Source organism: Vipera berus (genome assembly GCF_964194415.1).
Source record: "Vipera berus genome assembly, chromosome: 1".
Classification (NCBI taxonomy): Eukaryota; Metazoa; Chordata; class Lepidosauria; order Squamata; family Viperidae; genus Vipera; species Vipera berus.
The window spans coordinates 232,273,023-232,292,387 of record NC_138202.1 but is presented as its reverse complement, the minus strand read 5'-3'; the positions used below and the strand labels follow the sequence as shown (position 1 = coordinate 232,292,387).

General features: G+C 36.2%; 1 protein-coding gene across 1 annotated transcript in view; it reads left to right on the top strand.

The window, feature by feature from the left end:
• EYS (eyes shut homolog) overlaps positions 1–19,365 on the top strand; it is a gene marked incomplete at both ends in the record, with an annotated part of 674,316 nt that overhangs the window by 309,476 nt on the left and 345,475 nt on the right. The window contains one exon of the mRNA XM_081346243.1: positions 1,605–1,836. Coding sequence (XP_081202369.1) covers positions 1,605–1,836 — 232 coding nt within the window. The remainder of the gene's footprint in view (positions 1–1,604; positions 1,837–19,365) is intronic.

Below are 19,365 nucleotides of genomic sequence, written 5' to 3'. Positions count from 1 at the left end.
CTATTCTATTCTATTCTATTCTATTCTATTCTATTCTATTCTATTCTATTCTATTCTATTCTATGCTATGCTATGCTATGCTATGCTATGCTATGCTATGCTATGCTATGCTATGCTATGCTATGCTATTCTATTCCAAATCTATACATTATTTATTTGTTCAGTTTACATTAAATCAAGATATACTAGAATTATTCAGATAAATCTGACAGTTCTTCCTGTCCTAGGATAAATGAACTAAAAAGTTCTTTTTTAAAAAAAAGGAAAGAAAGAAAGAAAGAGAAAGAAAGAAAGAAAGAAAGAAAGAAAGAAAGAAAGAAAGAAAGAAAGAAAGAAAGAAAGAAAGAAAGAAAGAAAGAAAGAAAGAAAATGTTGCTTTAAAAAGCTCTAGACTAGAGCCCCAAGTGATTTTGGATGCAATTTGTAGTATCAACGCCCAATGGTTTAATTATGTAATAGTTTGAAATTACCAAGAGCTCAGAACCTACATTGGTTCATATCTATGTTTTGAAAACTTGGGTTTCTGGTAGAATGAGCTAGTTTTGAGAAATAAAAGCAAAGAGGTGGGCTTATTGCAGTTACTTTATGGTACCATGCTTCAAATTAAAGTTTTCTGATGGAATTTGTCACGCTAGGTTGTTGCAACAATCATTCAAAAGCTCTTGGAATAATTTTAAAGACCAACCATTTTATAGTGACAAAAAACTGATGTGGGAAAAGTTATTTGTAAGAACCAAAATGTTTATACCTAAGTACAGATGCACCTGATATTGTTAAGCCAGCAGTGACAGCAGTACTAATAATTTAATACAAGGTCAAGTGAGCTTAATGATGGAAATAAATTTCTAAAGAGAAACTATTATGCTCTGTAAGCAAGTAGCTTTATGCAGAATTTCTGAAGATCAGAGAGTAAAAAGTCAGGAAAAAGACAAGGCCGTGTTCCACATTATAATTCTGCAGAAACATGATTTTTTTTTCTTCAAGAATCCTCCTAGTCTAAATATATTTACTCTAGTCTAAATATATTTAATCCTCCTAGTCTAAATATATTTACTCTGAATACTGTGAGTAAAACTTACAGCATTATGTCAGATAATGTAACTGGTCTACTTAGCAATACACCACAATGTTTGCTTTACCCAAGAGTAAACTACAATGTGTCCTGCTTAGGAAAGATGAGGCATATAGCAAGTTAAAATGGAGAAAGAAATGTGGTTTTGAAAGTCTTAGTTTACATACTTCTCTATCACTTGAAATTAATTTCCAAGGAGCCTGTTGTGACATTGAAAAGCAAATGACTTGGAGACAAAGCTCTTCCTGGCATGTCACCTACTGTGAAACTCTAGGAATGAAATCTGACATTCTTTGAATTGATTGGAAGTCGAAACACCATAATTGCATTAAGAGTACGAAACCCAAGGACTATGCCATAAAATCAGTACAGGCAAAGGTGCTCAGTAGGATTACATTAATTCTGAGGAAAGCAGTCTGTCCACTTTAAATAGCATTTGGAATGCAAAAAGAAAATCATAATCAAATTATTTAATGTGACTATCAAAATGCAAACGGCCTTCCAAATGACATTTTAAAAACTTCTCTTCCAGGGTGAACACTGTGAGCTTAATTACAATGACTGCTTAATGAAGACTTGCCCTGCTGGATTTCTCTGTGTGGATGGAATCAACAGTATCTCCTGTTTGCCTGAGGTTCCCAATAAAGCCCAAAATATCTCTAGTATGGAAGGGGTATCTCCGACTGAACCACTGGAGAGAGGACTCTCAGAGGATCAGCCAAGCCAATTGTCTGCTGATGTTTCTGGTTCTCAAAGTTTCACAGGTAAGTGGGGAAAAAATACTGGAAGTCCTTGTTTAGAATGGAATGGAATGGAATGGAATGGAATGGAATGGAATGGAATGGAATGGAATGGAATGGAATGGAATGGAATGGAAAAGATAGAATAGAATAGAATAGAATAGAATAGAATAGAATAGAATAGAATAGAATAGAATAGAATAGAATAGAATAGAATAGACTTCCGGTTTGCTGACACGATCATTATGTATGCTTGGAGGACGACTCTCGACTTCCATATCCTAAAAGGGTCAAAAAGTCACCCCGGAGAGGCAACCAGCAAGGAGAGGCTTTTGCAAGAATGTGGGAAAGCAGCAACTCTCCCGTTAGTGCCTGTGTTCCCTTTGAACCGGCGAACAAAAGACTAGGCTGTGGACAGCCACCAGGCAACATTAAAGCAGCGTGGAAGAGATTGAGTGAGATCTACCTCTCTTAAATTCCAACTTTTTTTCCACCTAAGTAAGCTTCTAAAGTACTTTTTTTCCCCCTGTGGAGAGGGAAGAGGGATTTTAGCCCTCCCTCCAGAAACAGCGGTGATTGAATATACAGGGGAGATTTTTTTTAAAAAAGTTGAAAAAATAATTGGATCCCAACTAGAACTTTATTTTCTAAAACTTGTGGATTAAAAGCTCTTGATTATCTACTTTTTGCTCCCTGTTTTTATTTGAAAGTTTGGGTTTTTCCTCCTAAAATAGAAGAAAGAATTTAAAGGAATTTTCTAAACTGTTGGGAGACATCTTGTGGCCAAACCTGAAATTGCAATGTGCTATTAAAGAAAAGAGACTAGGCTGACAGTTTAGAAAGCAAGATAAGATTCATATAACCTTGAACACCAGCTGTGAAAGTCTTAGCTGTTTCTTATTTACTGAGAGAGAAAAAAGGTAAAACTTTTCAATTTAACTCATCTCTATGGAAGACCAGGAACACACTTTTACTATGGAAGAAATGATGAAAATAACTTATCAAACTCACCAAATGCTTCTTACAACCAGTGATGAAATAAGAGCTTTTTTTTGGGGGGGGAACTAGAAAGCGTCTTAGATAAGCAAACTCAAACTTTGACTACAACTAATGAACTACCTATACAGAATACAACAGAAAAGAATTGAACAATCAAATATTTTGACAGAAGATCTAATCGCCCAACAAGTACAGACAAGAGAAAATTCAGAATAAAATCTGACAAAATGGTTGGAGGAAAAAAACCTGCTATACAAGTCAGAAGGAATTCAAAGATCAAAATGAGAAACAGATGAAAGAAAAGATAAACAGTCCAGGACAAGTACATCAAGAGGAGAAAATAAAGAGAAGATCTGGTAGTTCTGCCAGACCCCTCAACCTTCCAAAAATGGCATTTGGATGGTCATCTCAATATGATACAATAATACAAGAATTCTTTGATGATCTTGAAGCAAATACATGGAAGATGACTTGGCAAAGGAAAAAAGCCAGAATAAGACTGAAAAAGAATGGAGTGTGAACATATTTAGGAGGTTTAAAATAGAATATATTTAAGTAGACAAGACCCATATTTTGAATATGAGATATTGTTATGATGTGAAGATAAAGAAAAATGTTGGATAATTAAAACCTAGATGTATGAATGTCAATAGTTAAATTGAAATATTGAGTTATTTATAAAGGTTAGATAAAGGTGATTGAGATATATATGTTAACAGTGATGTAATGTAATAAATATGTTTGGATGTAGTGATAAGAAGTAGAATTATAAATTTAAATATGAGTAAGTAGACATAAAGAAAAAGAGAGATGATGTATTAAATGTATTAAATGTTAAAATGGGATAAATCTTGGTTATTGCATCTACAATATTTGGAAATTATAATGAAAATAAGAATATTACACTGTATTACTAATCTGTCGATATGGAAGTGAGATAGATAAGATATGTATTTGAAACACTAGATGTTGGGGGGAATTGTGACAAAGGGAATTGGGGTCATTTAAAAATTTGGAAATGATAAATATTAAACATTTAATTTAAATATTAATGCAAAATTAAAGCCAGGAAAATTTATGAGGTTATTGATGGTCCAAAAGTAGGAATGTCAAAATAAATAATATATATAAAATCATTAATAAATATAAGAAATATATTAATTTAGACAAGATACAGTATGTATTAAAGGAAAAAAGAGAGGAAATGTTGGCTGTAATAGTTGGAGATTTGCATTAATACACATTTGTATGTAATGGAATTATTGTAACCCAGACACCACTTTGTTTTTCAAAGATACAATTGTAACATTGGAAAATTAATAAAAAGTTCTATATAAAAAAAGAATAGAATAGAATAGAATAGAATAGAATAGAATAGAATAGAATAGAATAGAATAGAATAGAATAGAATAGAATAGAATAGAATAGAATAGAATAGAATAGAATAGAATAGAATAGAATAGGAGCTGGAAGGGACCTTGGAGGTCTTTTAGTCCAGCCCCCCACACAAGGAGAAGAACCTATACCATCTCAGATAAGCAACTGTCCAGTCTCTTCTTAAACAAGAGGTCTCTTGTTTGTGGAGTTCCTCAGGGGTCGGTCCTCTCGCCTCTCCTGTTCAACATCTACATGAAACCACTGTAGATGAGAGATCATTCGTGGTTTTGGAGTTGGGTATCATCAGTATGCTGATGATACCCAGCTTTTTATTTCGACCCCAAACCACCCCAGTGATGCCCTCGACGTGATGTCCCATTGCCTGGAGGCGGTTCGGGTCTGGATGGGGAGGAACAGACTTCAACTCAACCCCGACAAGACTGAGTGGTTGTGCATACCGGCATCCCGGGATATTCAGAACATTCCATCTCTTTCCATGGGGGGTGAACTATTACCCCCCGTAGATAGGGCTCGCAACCTGGGAGTCCTCCTAGATTCACGGCTCACTCTGGAAGACCATATAGTAGCTGTAACTAGGGGGGCCTTCGCCCAGGTTTGCCTGGTGTGCCAGTTGTGGCCCTATCTAGACCGGGATGCCTTATGTACGGTCACTCACACGCTCGTGACCTCTCGTCTGGACTACTGCAACGCTCTCTACATGGGGCTGCCCTTGAGGACCACTCGGAGGCTCCAACTGGTACAGAATGCAGCCGCGAGAGTTGTGTTGGGAGTCTCCCGATACTCCCATGTTACACCTCTGCTCCGTGAGCTGCATTGGTTACCAGTTGTCTTCCGGGTGAGATTCAAGGTACTGGTAATGGTGTTTAAGGCCCTACATGGCATGGGTCCGGAGTACCTTAGGGAGCACCTGCTGCCGGCATCAACTTCCCTCCGCCCTGTGCGCTCCCACAGAGAGGGCCTCCTCAGGGTGCCACCGATCAGAGAATGTCGATTGGTGGCCCCCAGGAGGAGGTCCTTCTCTGTGGGCGCCCCGGAGCTATGGAATCAGTTGCCGGTTGAGCTCCGGATGGCGCCTGACCTTCGCTCCTTCCGTCGCGATCTGAAGACACTCTTATTTGAACAAGCCAGCCTGGCCTGATGGGGGATGGGTTGGGTTTTTATTGTCATTTTTAATATATGTATTTACTGTTTTTAGTTGGGCATATGTTTAATTTTCTTTTAACTTTTGTATTTTTGTATTTGTTATATATCTGCCCTGTTCACCGCCCTGAGTCCTTCGGGAGAAGGGCGGTATATAAATAAAATTATTATTATTATTATTATTATTATTATTATTATTATTATTATTATTATTATTATTATTATTATTATTATTATTATTATTATTATTATTATTAACCTCCAGTGATGGAGCAGCCATGATTTCTGAAGGCAAGCTGTTCCACTGGTTAATTGTCCTCACTGTTAGGAAGTTTCTCCTTAATTCCAGGTTGCTTCTCTCTTTGGTCAGTTTCCAAACATTGTTTCTTGTCCTGTCCTCTGGTACTTTGGAGAATAATTTGACCTCCTCTTCTTTGTGGCAGCCCCTCAGATACTGGAATACTGCTATCATGTCACCCCTATTTCTTCTTTTCTTTAGACTAGCCAAACCCAAGTCTTGCAGCCTTTCTTCATGTGTTTTAGTCTCCAAGCCTTTGATCATCTTAGTTGTTCTTCTCTGAACTATTTCCAAGGTCTCAACATCTTTTTTGTAGTATAGTGACCAACATTGGTTGCAGAATTCCAGGTGTGGTCTCACTAGGGTTTTATAAAGTGGTACTAATACTTTGTGTGATCTTGATTCTATGCCTCTGTTTATACAACCCAGCATTGTATTAGCTTTTTTGGCTGTTGCTTCACACTGCTGGATCATAGTCAAGTGATCATCCACTAGGACTCCAAGGTCCATCTCACAATTTAGTAGCATACTCACTTAGCAACTATTTACAGTTACAACAGTGATGAAAAAGTTATTTTTCCCTTCATTTATGATCTTCACAAATCTGTAATACAAAATAAAGTTGAAGTAAGATATGCACAGTTGTGGTTTAACTTAGTGACCACTTCCTTTAATGATGGACTTGCCAGCCGCAATTATGCTTGCTAAAGGAGAATTATGTATATTCTTTTTCAATAGGATAGGATAGGATAGGATAGGATAGGATAGGATAGGATAGGATAGAATAGAATAGAATAGAATAGAATAGAATAGAATAGAATAGAATAGAATAGAATAGAATAGAATAGAATAGAATAGAATAGAATAGAATAGAATAGAATAGAATAGAATAGAATAGAATATTTTTTATTGCCCAAGTGTGATTGGACATACAAGGAATTTTCTGTGGATTTGGAATCAGGTTTCTCCATGACATTTTTTAAACCTAATTGGAACTGAGCTGATATGTGCAGATTTATACACCTCATAATATATGCCTGCCTCCACTGTTATTATAAGTAACTTGTGACTGGAAGTCAGATATATGTACTTACGTCTTGAGAATGACTGTGAACCCTATGCCTTTCTTTTCCTGATTCGTATCTTTCATTGTCTGCATTTTTCCCATCCTCTTGGTAGTTTTGTACATAAGAATGTCGGTAAGAAAGTCTTCAAGGTTTCCCCCTGTTCATTTGTTTGTCAAATTTAAAATGAAAAAGACTTGGCTAGCAGAGAACCCATTAAAAATGGATCAGAATCATAAATTCAGAGGCTAATATTGATTGTCACATGTCCAAGTTCATTTATTTAACTATAGATACTGCAAAAACATTTGTGCATTGCTGTCTTGTTCAGCTAATCTTTCAGGGGATTTTGTCAATTTTTAAAGCTAAGTCATATTTCTTCTTGATATTGATAAGTAAATTGAATGTGACCCAATTAGTAAATATCATTATCTTGGTAACTTTTCCAGCTCATCATGTTAGCCTTTCAAGTTCTCTATGGGAAAGACATGTAATTTATTCTTTTTATATTGATTCTCAAGAACAATTTGATTTAGCAAATTTAATACATTTCTTCCAAGCAATGCTTTTTTTTCCTGGCTACATTCTCCCAATGTGAATAATGGTAGGGCTTGCATTTAGTCAGCTCTTGAGGTCACTAAAATCTTTCTTACACTTTTATTAAGAATGTGATTTACGGAGTTGTATTTGTCTGCTATGGGATGCCTGGGTGAGAATTAATGGTTTTCAGGTAGCAATGCAATTTGCTGCTGATCCAGCCTAGGGCCAAAGCTCTTCATTTTTTATTTTCTTCTAACTTTTCCCCTTACTTTTTATCCTCTGAAAGCCTGCAAAATACTGGCTTCCTCAGCCATGGCATTCTTGCATTCTCTAGCATAGCAAAATTAATGTCCAGCATATCATTTAATGGTTGGGGTCTAGGATCATTAACTAGCATTGAGAGTCTTCAGCAGCATTCTATCTCTCTCTTCCCCCCCCCCTTCCCTTCCTCTAAATGCATTCTCACTACAGTTATGGGGGTTTCCATCCCTTTTCTCAACCAGAATGAAGTCTGACACAAGTGCTGAACTATGGTCAATGATTGATAAGTCCAGCAATTTAACACTAGTCTTGCTCTCACAAGATGAGTGTGATATGACCTCATTTATCACAGACTCCTTAATGACAACTCCTGTTCCCTCTGTGTGAAGTTTGTCAGTGGGGAACCATAACAGTCTTGTTTTATCTGCCGTAGACATTAGTTCAGTAATTAGTAGCCTACCAGACACCAAGGTTGAATTAAACAGCTACTCATTACATCCCTCCCAGATCCCAGCCTATGACTGAATATTGGATTTTTGTTTTCAAGGTTGTCTCAAGAAAACAGTAGAGAGCAATCAGCTGTTTCTCTAATAGGCAACAAGTAGATTTCATCCAAACCTCCAGTGTTTTTCCATAAGAAATAATCAATTTAGAGAATCTAGGTTGTTTTACAGTACCATTTTAGCAGGCTCAAAAAGTAAATGCTTCCTTATGCTTGTACACATATTAAAGTTTCATACGTATGTCAAATAACATTTGCAAGGCGTTAAATTGAAATTTGATTTTTCCTTAAATAACTTAAACCAAACAGGGAGGGGAGTAGGAACTCTCAAGTGAATTCTCTGATCAAGCTTTGTATAGCAAATATCCTTCTCTTTATAAGGCATTCTGAATAAATTCAGTAATACTAATCAGCCAGTATATGTTAATAAATTCTATGGATGTTACATCTGGACATTCATTTGTTTTGTGCATGTAAAATAGCATCATCAGTGAAGTACACAAATCCTTCCTAACTTACTGGAAGAAGTAAAGGTATGAAGGAATGCAGTCCAAGTAAACCTTGAGTGGAAACAAGTACAGAGTTCATGTGCTTTTAATCAGTTGTGTAGCAACTGCCCTCTCCACAAACCATCGCTCCACAAAACTTCTCACAGAAATCTAGCATGTATTTGGCAGCAGATATGAAATAACTTCAGTATATATTCTACAGTGGGGGGAATACTGCAGAATACAATATAATGGAAGAGAGTCATCAGTGCCTCAAGATTATATGACTTTTACTCTGAAAAGCGAAGTAGTTTAATTTATTAGGTGCTTATAACTAAGTGCAGTGCATAGAGTAAAACAAATTGTACAGTAATATATTAAGGCAATGATGATGACAAGTCCATGTTACACAAAGACATCAATTCAGAGCGGGATCTTGAGTTTCCTCTTAAACATGCAAGCATTTAGCAGACCGGCTTTCAATCTTTGTTGTTGGTGATATGACATTTCCTTCTGTTTTAGCTGATCAGTAGCTCTGTGATCAAACTCACCTTGCTAACATTTTAGTGCCATAAGATTTATTATTGGATGAAAAACAGGCTCTCGGTTCTGCTTTAGTAATAATACGTAGTGCCTCACCTGTGTACTAAGAGAAAGGGAAAGTTATAATAGATCTGAATGAAAATGTCTTGCTCTTGGGAATTGGAATTTGTGAATGCATACAAGGATGCAAATATGTATGTTTAATTATGAATTTAAGGGCCAAAATGTATGTCAGAAAATCTGAATTTGTATAATCTAACCTGTTCTGAACACATTAAAAAAAAACCAAATCCACAAAGATAGGGAGACTTGTACGACCTGCTCCAGTGAATGGTGACAATGGAAGAATCAGAACTGAGATGTAGGGAATATAGTGAATTTTCTGAATGGAAGCAATTTAAAGGAAATATTATTCTGGTATGAAAATGAATGGGTAGGAACAAGAAGAAATGGTGTGCAGAGAAAATTACTGGGGTATTTAGAAACCCAAGTATGAATTAGAGCAGCAACTGTTTTGTGAATATATCATTTAAGCATAAACCTGGGTAGATATATGCATAGTATAGGTGTTGGAAAATTACTGAGGCTAATTTTTGGGTTGCACCCTGCTAGTTCCTGTATCTAGATCAGCGCAAACACACATGCCACTCAGTTCAGCTAGGAAAAAAATATAGCTTAACATTTATTTATTATTAACATCCAAAAGTTAACTAGCAACAAATTGACAAAATGTCACGAACAGATCTACACTATATTAATCTAACTACAGCTATATCAAAAGGCATAGAATTTTCCAGAAGCAAATAGTTCCTCTTAAGTGATGCTTAATTTTCAAACACATTCAATTGTTTTTAGGAGTGAACTCTGTAACTCTGTGCAGTTTTTGACCATTTTCAATAGCATCCATACTTCTCATTAGAACTATGTGCCATAGATTCACTGGTTAATTATGAAATAAATATAGCATGTTGTGTTTTAAAGTTGAACATGCAGTTAGGTATAAAATAAAATAAATGTCTTCTTTAAACCAAGTTTAACTCCTGGTGACTTCATTGCTCGATCTATGATGCTGATGAAAATAGTTTCCCAATGTCTTATTCTGGGATGTTAGTTTCATTTTCAAGTCTAGTCTTAAGCGTGGATATTTCTTCCAAATACTAACCAATATTTGACTCTGTTTATTTTCCAAGCCTATACAAGCTCCATTCATTTGTACCATTCAGGCAGGCTGACTCTGTGGTTTAATAAGTAAACTGTAATATCTATATTATGTACAGATGGACAATGTGCTGTCCATCTCTACATAATATAGATATTACAGCTTTAGTGCAATTTTGGCTTCAGATATTGGTTTATTTGAGAGCCAGTTTGGTGTAGTTTAAGGCATCAGGCTAAAAAACAGAAGACCGTGAGTTCTAATTCTACTTTAGATAGTTGGCTGAACTTGGACCAGTTATTTTCTCTCAGCCCCAGCAAGGAAACAATGGCACACGTCTATTGAAAAATCTGGCCCAGAAAACTGCAGAACTGGACATAATTGAATGAAAAAAAATGGTATGCATATGCGTGTACAAAAACTGCTTCTACTGTAACTACAGTCATTAATATTTTAAAGTTTGGCTTTAGCAGTGATGCCAGATGTGTTATTATTATTGATTTCCTGGGATTTGACTTTGTTTCCAAGAGATGGGTCATATGCATAGTTTAAAATAACCCAGCTTGACTGGTATTTCAATTCATTAATTGCTAAGGCTGGGATGGGTGACTGTTAATAGCCAATGAGCTTTCTTTGTGTTTATCTTGGGTTTCTGGGTTTCATCTTTGTAACTGAGGTTATGACCTAAATGCAGTTGGTTTACATATTATGGAGCAATCAACCTTTTCAGTAATATACTGAATAGCTGCCACACCAAAGAATAAAGCAGTAACCTGGCACACTTTTACTTTGATTTAGGGATGAACTGTTGCCCCAGAAAACGTTTTGATGGGCTCTAACTTTGAAGCACACATCAAAGCCTGCTTCACCCTGAGCCTCTCCCATTTTCAGAAAGGAAGCATTGCCTATGTACGCTCATGCAGAATGTATTATGTTGTTTACCCATTTAAAATGCAGCCCATAAGCAGAGTGAAATATGCTTCTAATTTAGATTGAATTGTCTCTTTTTGTCAGGTATCCTTATGGTCAAAAAGATCTTATATTAAATCATATCAGCTGTATTGCTTAAGTTCTGATCAACCAATCAACCAATGTTTTTGATTACTTCAAGTGGCAGTTAAATAAATAAAGTCTGTTTCTGAATATACATACATACATACATACATACATACATACATACATACATACATACATACCTTTCAAGAGTTGAGTTCTTTCCATATCATCAATGCCCTTCAGTGTAGCTTGGGTTGATTAAGGATATACCACTAGAACAGTTGTGGCCCTAAGACATTCTTGAATTCCAGCATAACCAGTAGTGCGAGTGGAAGGGATATCCAGTTTAACACCATCTGGAAGTCAGACCAATTACCTAAAGCCACTCAAAGGCAATCTGAGCACAGGATACATAAAAACTACAAGAAGGGACTATTTTACAGAGGGAAACACTAAGTGAATTAAGCTTTCTCTCCCATACTGTATCTCATCTATTTCTCCTACCATATCACCCATCCATTCACCCCACCTCCCAAACTTAGGCCAATCTTAGGCTTTATCATTTAAAACTGGGCTCATGTTAGTAGCAGGTATCAAAATAGAGGTATTTATTTTCAAGAAAGCAAACTGTGATTAAGATAATATTCTGATTTGTCATGTATCTCATGAACATCAAGAACCTTAGAGAATGTGAATTAAAACAAGCAAATAATGCAAGTGAGCTTTCTGATCAGTGTGCTAAATTAAAATTAAGCTAGCTTAAATGGCATTTTTTCGTAGGAGTGGTATTCTCCAGAGTGAAATTTCAATGTAGATGACACATTGGGACACCACTAAGAAATCAGTATTAGTAGCAAATCTAGCCTAATGCATCACAAGCACATCAGATGATTGGAATAAATTTATTCCAGAAATTTAATTTTGAGCATGAACGAGAACTATCATGAAGAAAATGTTACCTTGGCTTCTGCTGTATGGCCAGTGTTTTTGAAAATATTAAGATGATTCTTGCTAATATGTGTAAATTATGTGTGCTGAATTCCTTGTGACAGACATCAAAATTTCCTAGATCAGAAGTAATTATGGTATATTAATCTTGCTGTTTTGAAAAGCAAAAAGTCATTAAAGAAGAAAATATTACTTTCAATTGTCATGTTGGAGACAATTGTTGACCACAAAAAAAAATCCCAAGTCATTTGTTACTAGGTAAATTAAAACTAAACTGGAGCTTTAAGTGAAGAAGAAGGCTGTATTATCTGAAATCCCAAATCATTTCTGTTTGGGGTTCACCTTTAAATAATGGGATGGGATGGGATGGGATGGGATGGAACAGAGTAGAGTAGAGTAGAGTAGAGTAGAGTAGAGTAGAGTAGAGTAGAGTAGAGTAGAGTAGAATAGAATAGAATAGAATAGAATAGAATAGAATAGAATAGAATAGAATAGAATAGAATAGAATAGAATAGAATAGAATATTCTTTATTAATCAAGTGTGATTGGACACACAAGGAGTTTGTCTCCAGTGCATAAGCCATTTTACATGGGTAAATATCCTTAGAGCTAAGACAGTACTGTGGTAATTAGGTTTTCAAGCTGATAAATGCAGTTTTAGACTATGTACCTGGGACCGGTGTTGGTGAAAGATGCTGGAATAGCATTTGTAAAAGTTCCAGAAGATCATGCTTCATTGGAAAAGTGTTTTGCTAATAGAAGAAGACCCATTTCATGATACATTGATTTGTGGCAGGATCTTGTGCTATTTGTTTATATTGATAAAAAACTGCCAATGCAAAAAAACATACACATTCATAGGTATTATATATATAGCCCTTCAATTTCATTTAAGAATATTTCCACCCATGCTTGAAAACTGCAAAAATATTTAAGAACACAGTGTCTTGGCAATATAGTATATAAAGACTTTGCAGTGTCTTGTATGTTATTATAGATTTAGATGTCACAGTTCTTAATGCATGGTACGTATGTAGAAAAATATTGTAAATGTAATGCAGACTGTTCAGTTTCTGCTTGCACTGTTATGGGAGCAGCTGCTGCTAAGAAAAATGGATGGTAGTCTAATGTGAATTTGTTCATGTGTTTGTTTGGATCTGCATTTAATATGTACATTCTGCAAAGTTTCAAATGAGTGATTTGATTCAACAGAGCATCAACTGAATCGAAGCAAATTAAACTGAGCTTGAAGTCAAAGCAGAATCAGGAATTGAGGCAGGGCCCTATTTCAAAGCAACAAATTGTACTGGGTGGTTCTAAAGCATTTTGAAGGTGTTGTCTGGTACTTCTGGGCTTCTAAGAGCAAGCATTCACAGTTGCAACATCAGTCCTATACATCAGAGGGTCTCCAAATTTGGCAACTTTAAAACTTGTGGACTTGAACTCCCCAAATTCCCCAGCCAGCATGAAGCTATACATGTAGAACATGGTGAGCGGGGAGGAGATGAGTGGTGTGACAGGTTCTCTCTGAAATTGACCTGGGCTTTATCGCTTCATTCAATTCTGCCTGCCTGTCTCCTTGTGGGGTGAGACATTCTTTTGTTTTTCTGGTTTCTGTTTGTCTAGTCTTTTCTGATTTCATCTAATGGGATTGACTTGTTTTTATTTATTTATTTTATTTTATTTTAATTCCATTTATATCCCGCCCTTCTCCGAAGACTCAGGGCGGCTTACAAGCTTAGCAGTAGCCTTCATTCTATGTATATGCCTGCTTATTCGGGTTTTCACACACACACCCCAAGCGGCATTATTACAAAGTCAGCTTAATTGCCCCCAACAATCTGGGTCCTCATTTTACCTACCTCAGAAGGATGGAAGGCTGAGTCAACCTTGAGCCTGGTGGGATGTGAACCTGCAATAATTGCAGGCAGCTGGTGTTACTTAAGGAGGCATTAGCCCACTGCTCCACCAAGGCTCAAGGTTTTACAACTTATTCTGTGTTGGGAAAGGAAAGATGGAAGATATGCTTATGCTTTATATGTTTATACTTTATGTTTATGTTTTAAAACATAAACATGATACACTTTTACTTCTTGTTGGCTTATTCTAGTATGTGAGCTTTACCCTTGTATACATCATCCCCCAAATCCTTATATCAATAAAATCCTATATATCTCTGTCCAAATACTGGGTGTGTCTTTCTGTTTCTGACTAAACCAGGGATCTAAACCATGGACTGCTACCAGGTCACAGCATGCCAGCAACCGGTCTGCACAAACAAGCAAAGTCCCATCTGCGGGATGCAGGCCCCATGCACCCTCCGGTCTGTGGGAAAACCTTTCTCCATGGAACCGGTCCCTGGTGCCGGAAAGCTTTCACTCCCTTTATTTATACTCTTTCATTCCCCTCTATGGAACTGTTGTTGTACTACACTTGGCCTGTAGGATGTGCTAGCATCTGTTGATAGTTAAATCATTACAGATTAACTTCCTTCTATAGGGCCTGTAAGTGCCTCTGTTTGATTTTGCCCCTTTTTTTTTGGGGGGGGGAATAAAAAAAGCCTTTACTGCTGCCCTCCAAGCTCTTATGCCCTGGGTTTTTTTTAAAAAAAATTCTCCCCATCCTACTTTTCAAAAAAGAAATAAAATCCATTTTATTTACTATTATAAACAATAGAAATGGCATGCAAATATCTCAGAAATTTCCAAATGCTTATTATAGATATGAATGAGTGAGCCCTCTTCAAATGAGCATTTACTGAGCATTTGCTCTCTCTCTCTCTCTCTCTCTCTCTCTCATATTATTGGGAGTATGTTTATATTAATGGGACTTGACTTTCACTTCTCTTACTGAAATCTGCAGTATTTTAATGTATGCTACTCTATACCTTTCCTTGACTCTTCATGCATTGCTGAAAACCCACAGAAAATAAAAAAAAGATATGTTAAAAAAGGTACTATTCTTCCATGGCATTTTTCAAGCCAGCCTTATAGGTTTCTTTGATTTCCCTCCTCCTTTACTAGACAATGCTTCAATTATGTGTTAATAAATGAAAACAAATGTGAACCTTTTGTAGTTGTGGCAGAATGTTGTCTTCTTAATAAGGAAAATTGTCAAAACAAAAAGCAGTTTTGGATTATTTCAAACCTTTAATATTTTAGCTGCTCAAAGTCATTTACAATAAAGTCTTTGGTTAAATAATGTATGAGGAGAGCTTAGCTTTACACTATTAATATTAATAAATACTTATATAGCAGCAAGCAAACAACCAAGCTTCAAAGCAAGTGTTGTTTTTTTTTCCCATTTTCAGCTGAGATCTGACCTAGATTGTAGGTTAGAGAATGCTATGAACACTAATACAGAATTTTGATTCTGGTTTCTATGAAGCAGCACTATCTTGCTTGAATATATGAAATGGCAGACCCCAAATAATGTATTTTGCCCTCTTTCCAATTATTTCATACAGAAATTGGCCCAAAATATTTATTACATTTATTTCTTCAACCAGACCACCAAATGGCCATCTAATTGTATGTGCACCTGAGCTTCTTGGGCATTCGGAAGCTCTCACACATGATTCTCAGAAGGAAAGGTGCTTTTATTCACTGAAACATCAAACACATTGAATCATTTCCCAATATTCTTCTTTGCAGAGGAGAATAAAAAAGTATCCAGTTCTAGAAATTGTATTAGTTTGACAGTAACCTCCCATGAGTTGATATACACTCTCTCAGAGTTGGGATTAGTGTCAGAATTCTCACTTAGATATTAGAAATCTTAGATTCATAACCCTGGAAAGTCCTCCTTTTCTGGTGTAATATGAAGAAAATATTTATCTTGTATAGTAATGGGAAGGGTTGTAGTTTAGTGGTAGCACATAACTGGGATACCTGATCTTTCTTTTATCCCCTGGCATATTTTTGGGAAGATGCCTTCTGGAAGAAACTAGCTGAGTTTTGATTGGTATAGTAAAATTCATTTCAGATGTCTATAAATTGAAATTAAATCAAGAAAATGTCACGAAGGCTAAGGGTGGTAGCTTCTCTATTGAAGATTTTCTATTATTTTCCTCTCAACGATTGTTGGATAAGCATACGCTCTTAATTTATTTTAAACTAAAACCCTTTTCTCCCCTACACCTTGTTGTCTTGTTGTTAATGTGTAGAAAAATACTTTCATTTTGATCAGATGTCTAGTTCCTGCTATTTCTGAGATGTTTGCTAGGGGTAGGATTTGCTAGAAAACGAGTAAAGCTTGTGTAAGACAGCGTGGATAGAATCTGGTTTCCCAATTTCACAGGTATGATTCCCCACCCACTGAAAGCAGCAGCTTTAGGAAACTAAGGTTAGCTTTCCCATTCTACCTTCCACACTTTGAAGAAATAATTTACACACTCAGTAGGAAGTAAAAGAGATAATCTACAGACCACATCTTCAGATTGCAATGCCTTCTTAGAATTGGAGATGTGTTTCTAGTTGGTGCTGAAGCAATTTAACCACAGCGCTTTCTCTTCAGAGAGGAAAACAGAGGCCCCATTCCAGAGCACCAGTTTAGTTATAGCTATTATCAGGGTGCACTTTAAAACTAATGTTTATGCAACTTACTACATTAGTTGCATTTCTACTCCTCCTTTTCCTCAAACATCTATAAGGCAGAATGTAGGGTTCTTTTTCTCCATTGCCTCCATTTTTTTTTTCACAAGAGCCCTGTGAAATAGGATAGCAACCTGATGTCAAACACTAAACAGAGAGTTGAACCTGAGTCTGCCTAATTCTACTAGTATGGGGAAAAGATGGTCATTTTGTTATTATGCATTTATTTATTTAAATTTAAATGGATGTCTCTATAAATAAAATTTAAATAGAAGTTCCTATTATTTTCCCCCACATGCTCCTTCTGTGACATTCTCTTTAAACACCATAAATGAGATTGGATTTGTGACTATTCACAATCCAAGCTCTTTTTAACTTTTTTATTGCTGCAGTAAACTGATTTTGAAGGGACACCAAATGAGTTACTTTTTCGACTAAATTCTGAAATCAGGTAGATTGTAACACAAGGAACATGTCAGAAAATAAATAGTAATATAAAGCAAATGAAATAAGCACATTCTGAATAAAAAATGCTAATGTGGAAATTATGCTGCAGTAAATGAGAATATTGGTGCTGTTAAAGAAGTACATCCTGCAAATTGCATGATGCAATTCAAAGTAAAACATACACATTTTAATTATAGAAAATATTCTCCATATGCTAGAAGGACACAATATGCTGATTAATACAATATGCTTTAAACTTTTACCTTTGATTAGTTAAACACTTTTTTTTTTCTTCCTCTTGACATATCACCATCTGTCAGGATTAAGTATATATATTTTTTTTAATTCCATTTATATCCCGCCCTTCTCCGAAGACTCAGGGCGGCTTACAAGCTTAGCAGTAGCCTTCATTCTATGTATATGCCTGCTTATTAGGGCTTTCACACACACCCCAAGCGGCATTATTACAAAGTCAGCTTAATTGCCCCCAACAATGTGGGTCCTCATTTTACCTACCTCGGAAGGATGGAAGGCTGAGTCAACCTTGAGCCTGGTGGGATGCGAACCTGCACTAATTGCAGGCAGCTGGTGTTACTTAAGGAGGCATTAGCCCACTGCTCCACCAAGGCTCTTACTGCAAGGCTCTTACTGCATGTTTCTGGTTTTGATTTTAAGTGGGTCTTTTACAAAAAAGCAAAAGAAAAATAATTATACCAGTAGTCTTTGCTTACTGACCACCTTGTTTAGTGAATATTTGTAGTTACAACAGTTTAAAAAAACCTTTGTAACCAATTTTCATTTTTTTTTACTGTTGCAGTGCCCTGTGTTCATGTGATTACCATTCTTTACAACCAGCTTCCAGCAAGCAGAATTAATAGAGAACATGGAAATGAAACTGCAAGTTGTGGTCACACATTTAACAATCATAGTGATTCACTGAACAACAGTAGCAAATGTGACATTGTAACTCCAGCACAAACACTTTTTTTTTTGCTTTGCTGACCGCACCAATTTATTTCTTTGTCTATTTAGCATATGGTGAAGTTACATTAGCCAGGAGACTTTGGTATTTTGCTATTACAAAGTAAATGTTTGGCTGCCGATGATTGTAGTCCATCCTGTTCATGCTCATGAGCTATCCAGAGTGCACCATAGGGGGTGGACTAACGCAACACTCATCAGCCGTGGCAGCAGCAGCAAACTGCACCAATTAGTAATGTAGTTGCTGGTCCCAACTGTAATCAGTAAGCGAGGACTACCTGTATAACATACAAAAATTGAATATATACTCTGAGTGAGTGTGGTGTATGTATACTGTATGTATGTATGTATGTATGTATGTGTGTGTGTATGTATGTATGTATGTATGTACGTACATACGTACGTACGTACACACACAAACACACACCAATTCTGCAGGATCCATTCTGGACTGTTCACCAGGAACTGAACTTTCAGATTCATGCTGGAGCCCATCTTCAGGGAACTTCTCTCTTCTTCTCACACATTCCAGTACATGTATATTTGTGTGTGTGTGTGTGTGTGTGTGTGTGTGTGTGTGTGTAGAGAGAGAGAGAGAGAGAGATGGGGGGAAATATACACATCTCAAGATAAAAGATAGGGCACAATTATATCACATTTTGAAATACTTTGCAAACTGAATTTTTAAATCTTGTATTTCTAAGTCAAATCAGTATATGTAACCAAAGGATTTCTTAATGAAGACTGATTGATCCCATCTCTATATCAGTGCAGACAAATAATACACAAATCTCTTCTCAACAAATCTAGGATATAAAATCCCAAGAAAATAGTGAATTGCAATTTGAAGCATTACATTTAAAAATACATCTCTTTGGACTTTTGCATTTTCCTACATTTCATATTTCCCATACTAAGCAGATACTTCTTATTGCTTTGGATGAGACCAGCAAGACAATTTATTTCGTTGTCATGATAGTGTTGAATAAATATCTCAAAATATCACAGTCTCTAAGGTCTGATGTAAAAGAAGCAGCAGCAGCTACAACACTTTTGAGATTTATACATTTGTAGATATTATTTGTTATTTGTTTAGGCCAGTGTCTCTCAAACTTAGAAAGTTTAAGATGGGTGGACTACAACTCCCAGAATTTCTTTGTTGTTGTTGTTAGTTGCAAAGTCATGTCCCACCCATCGCGA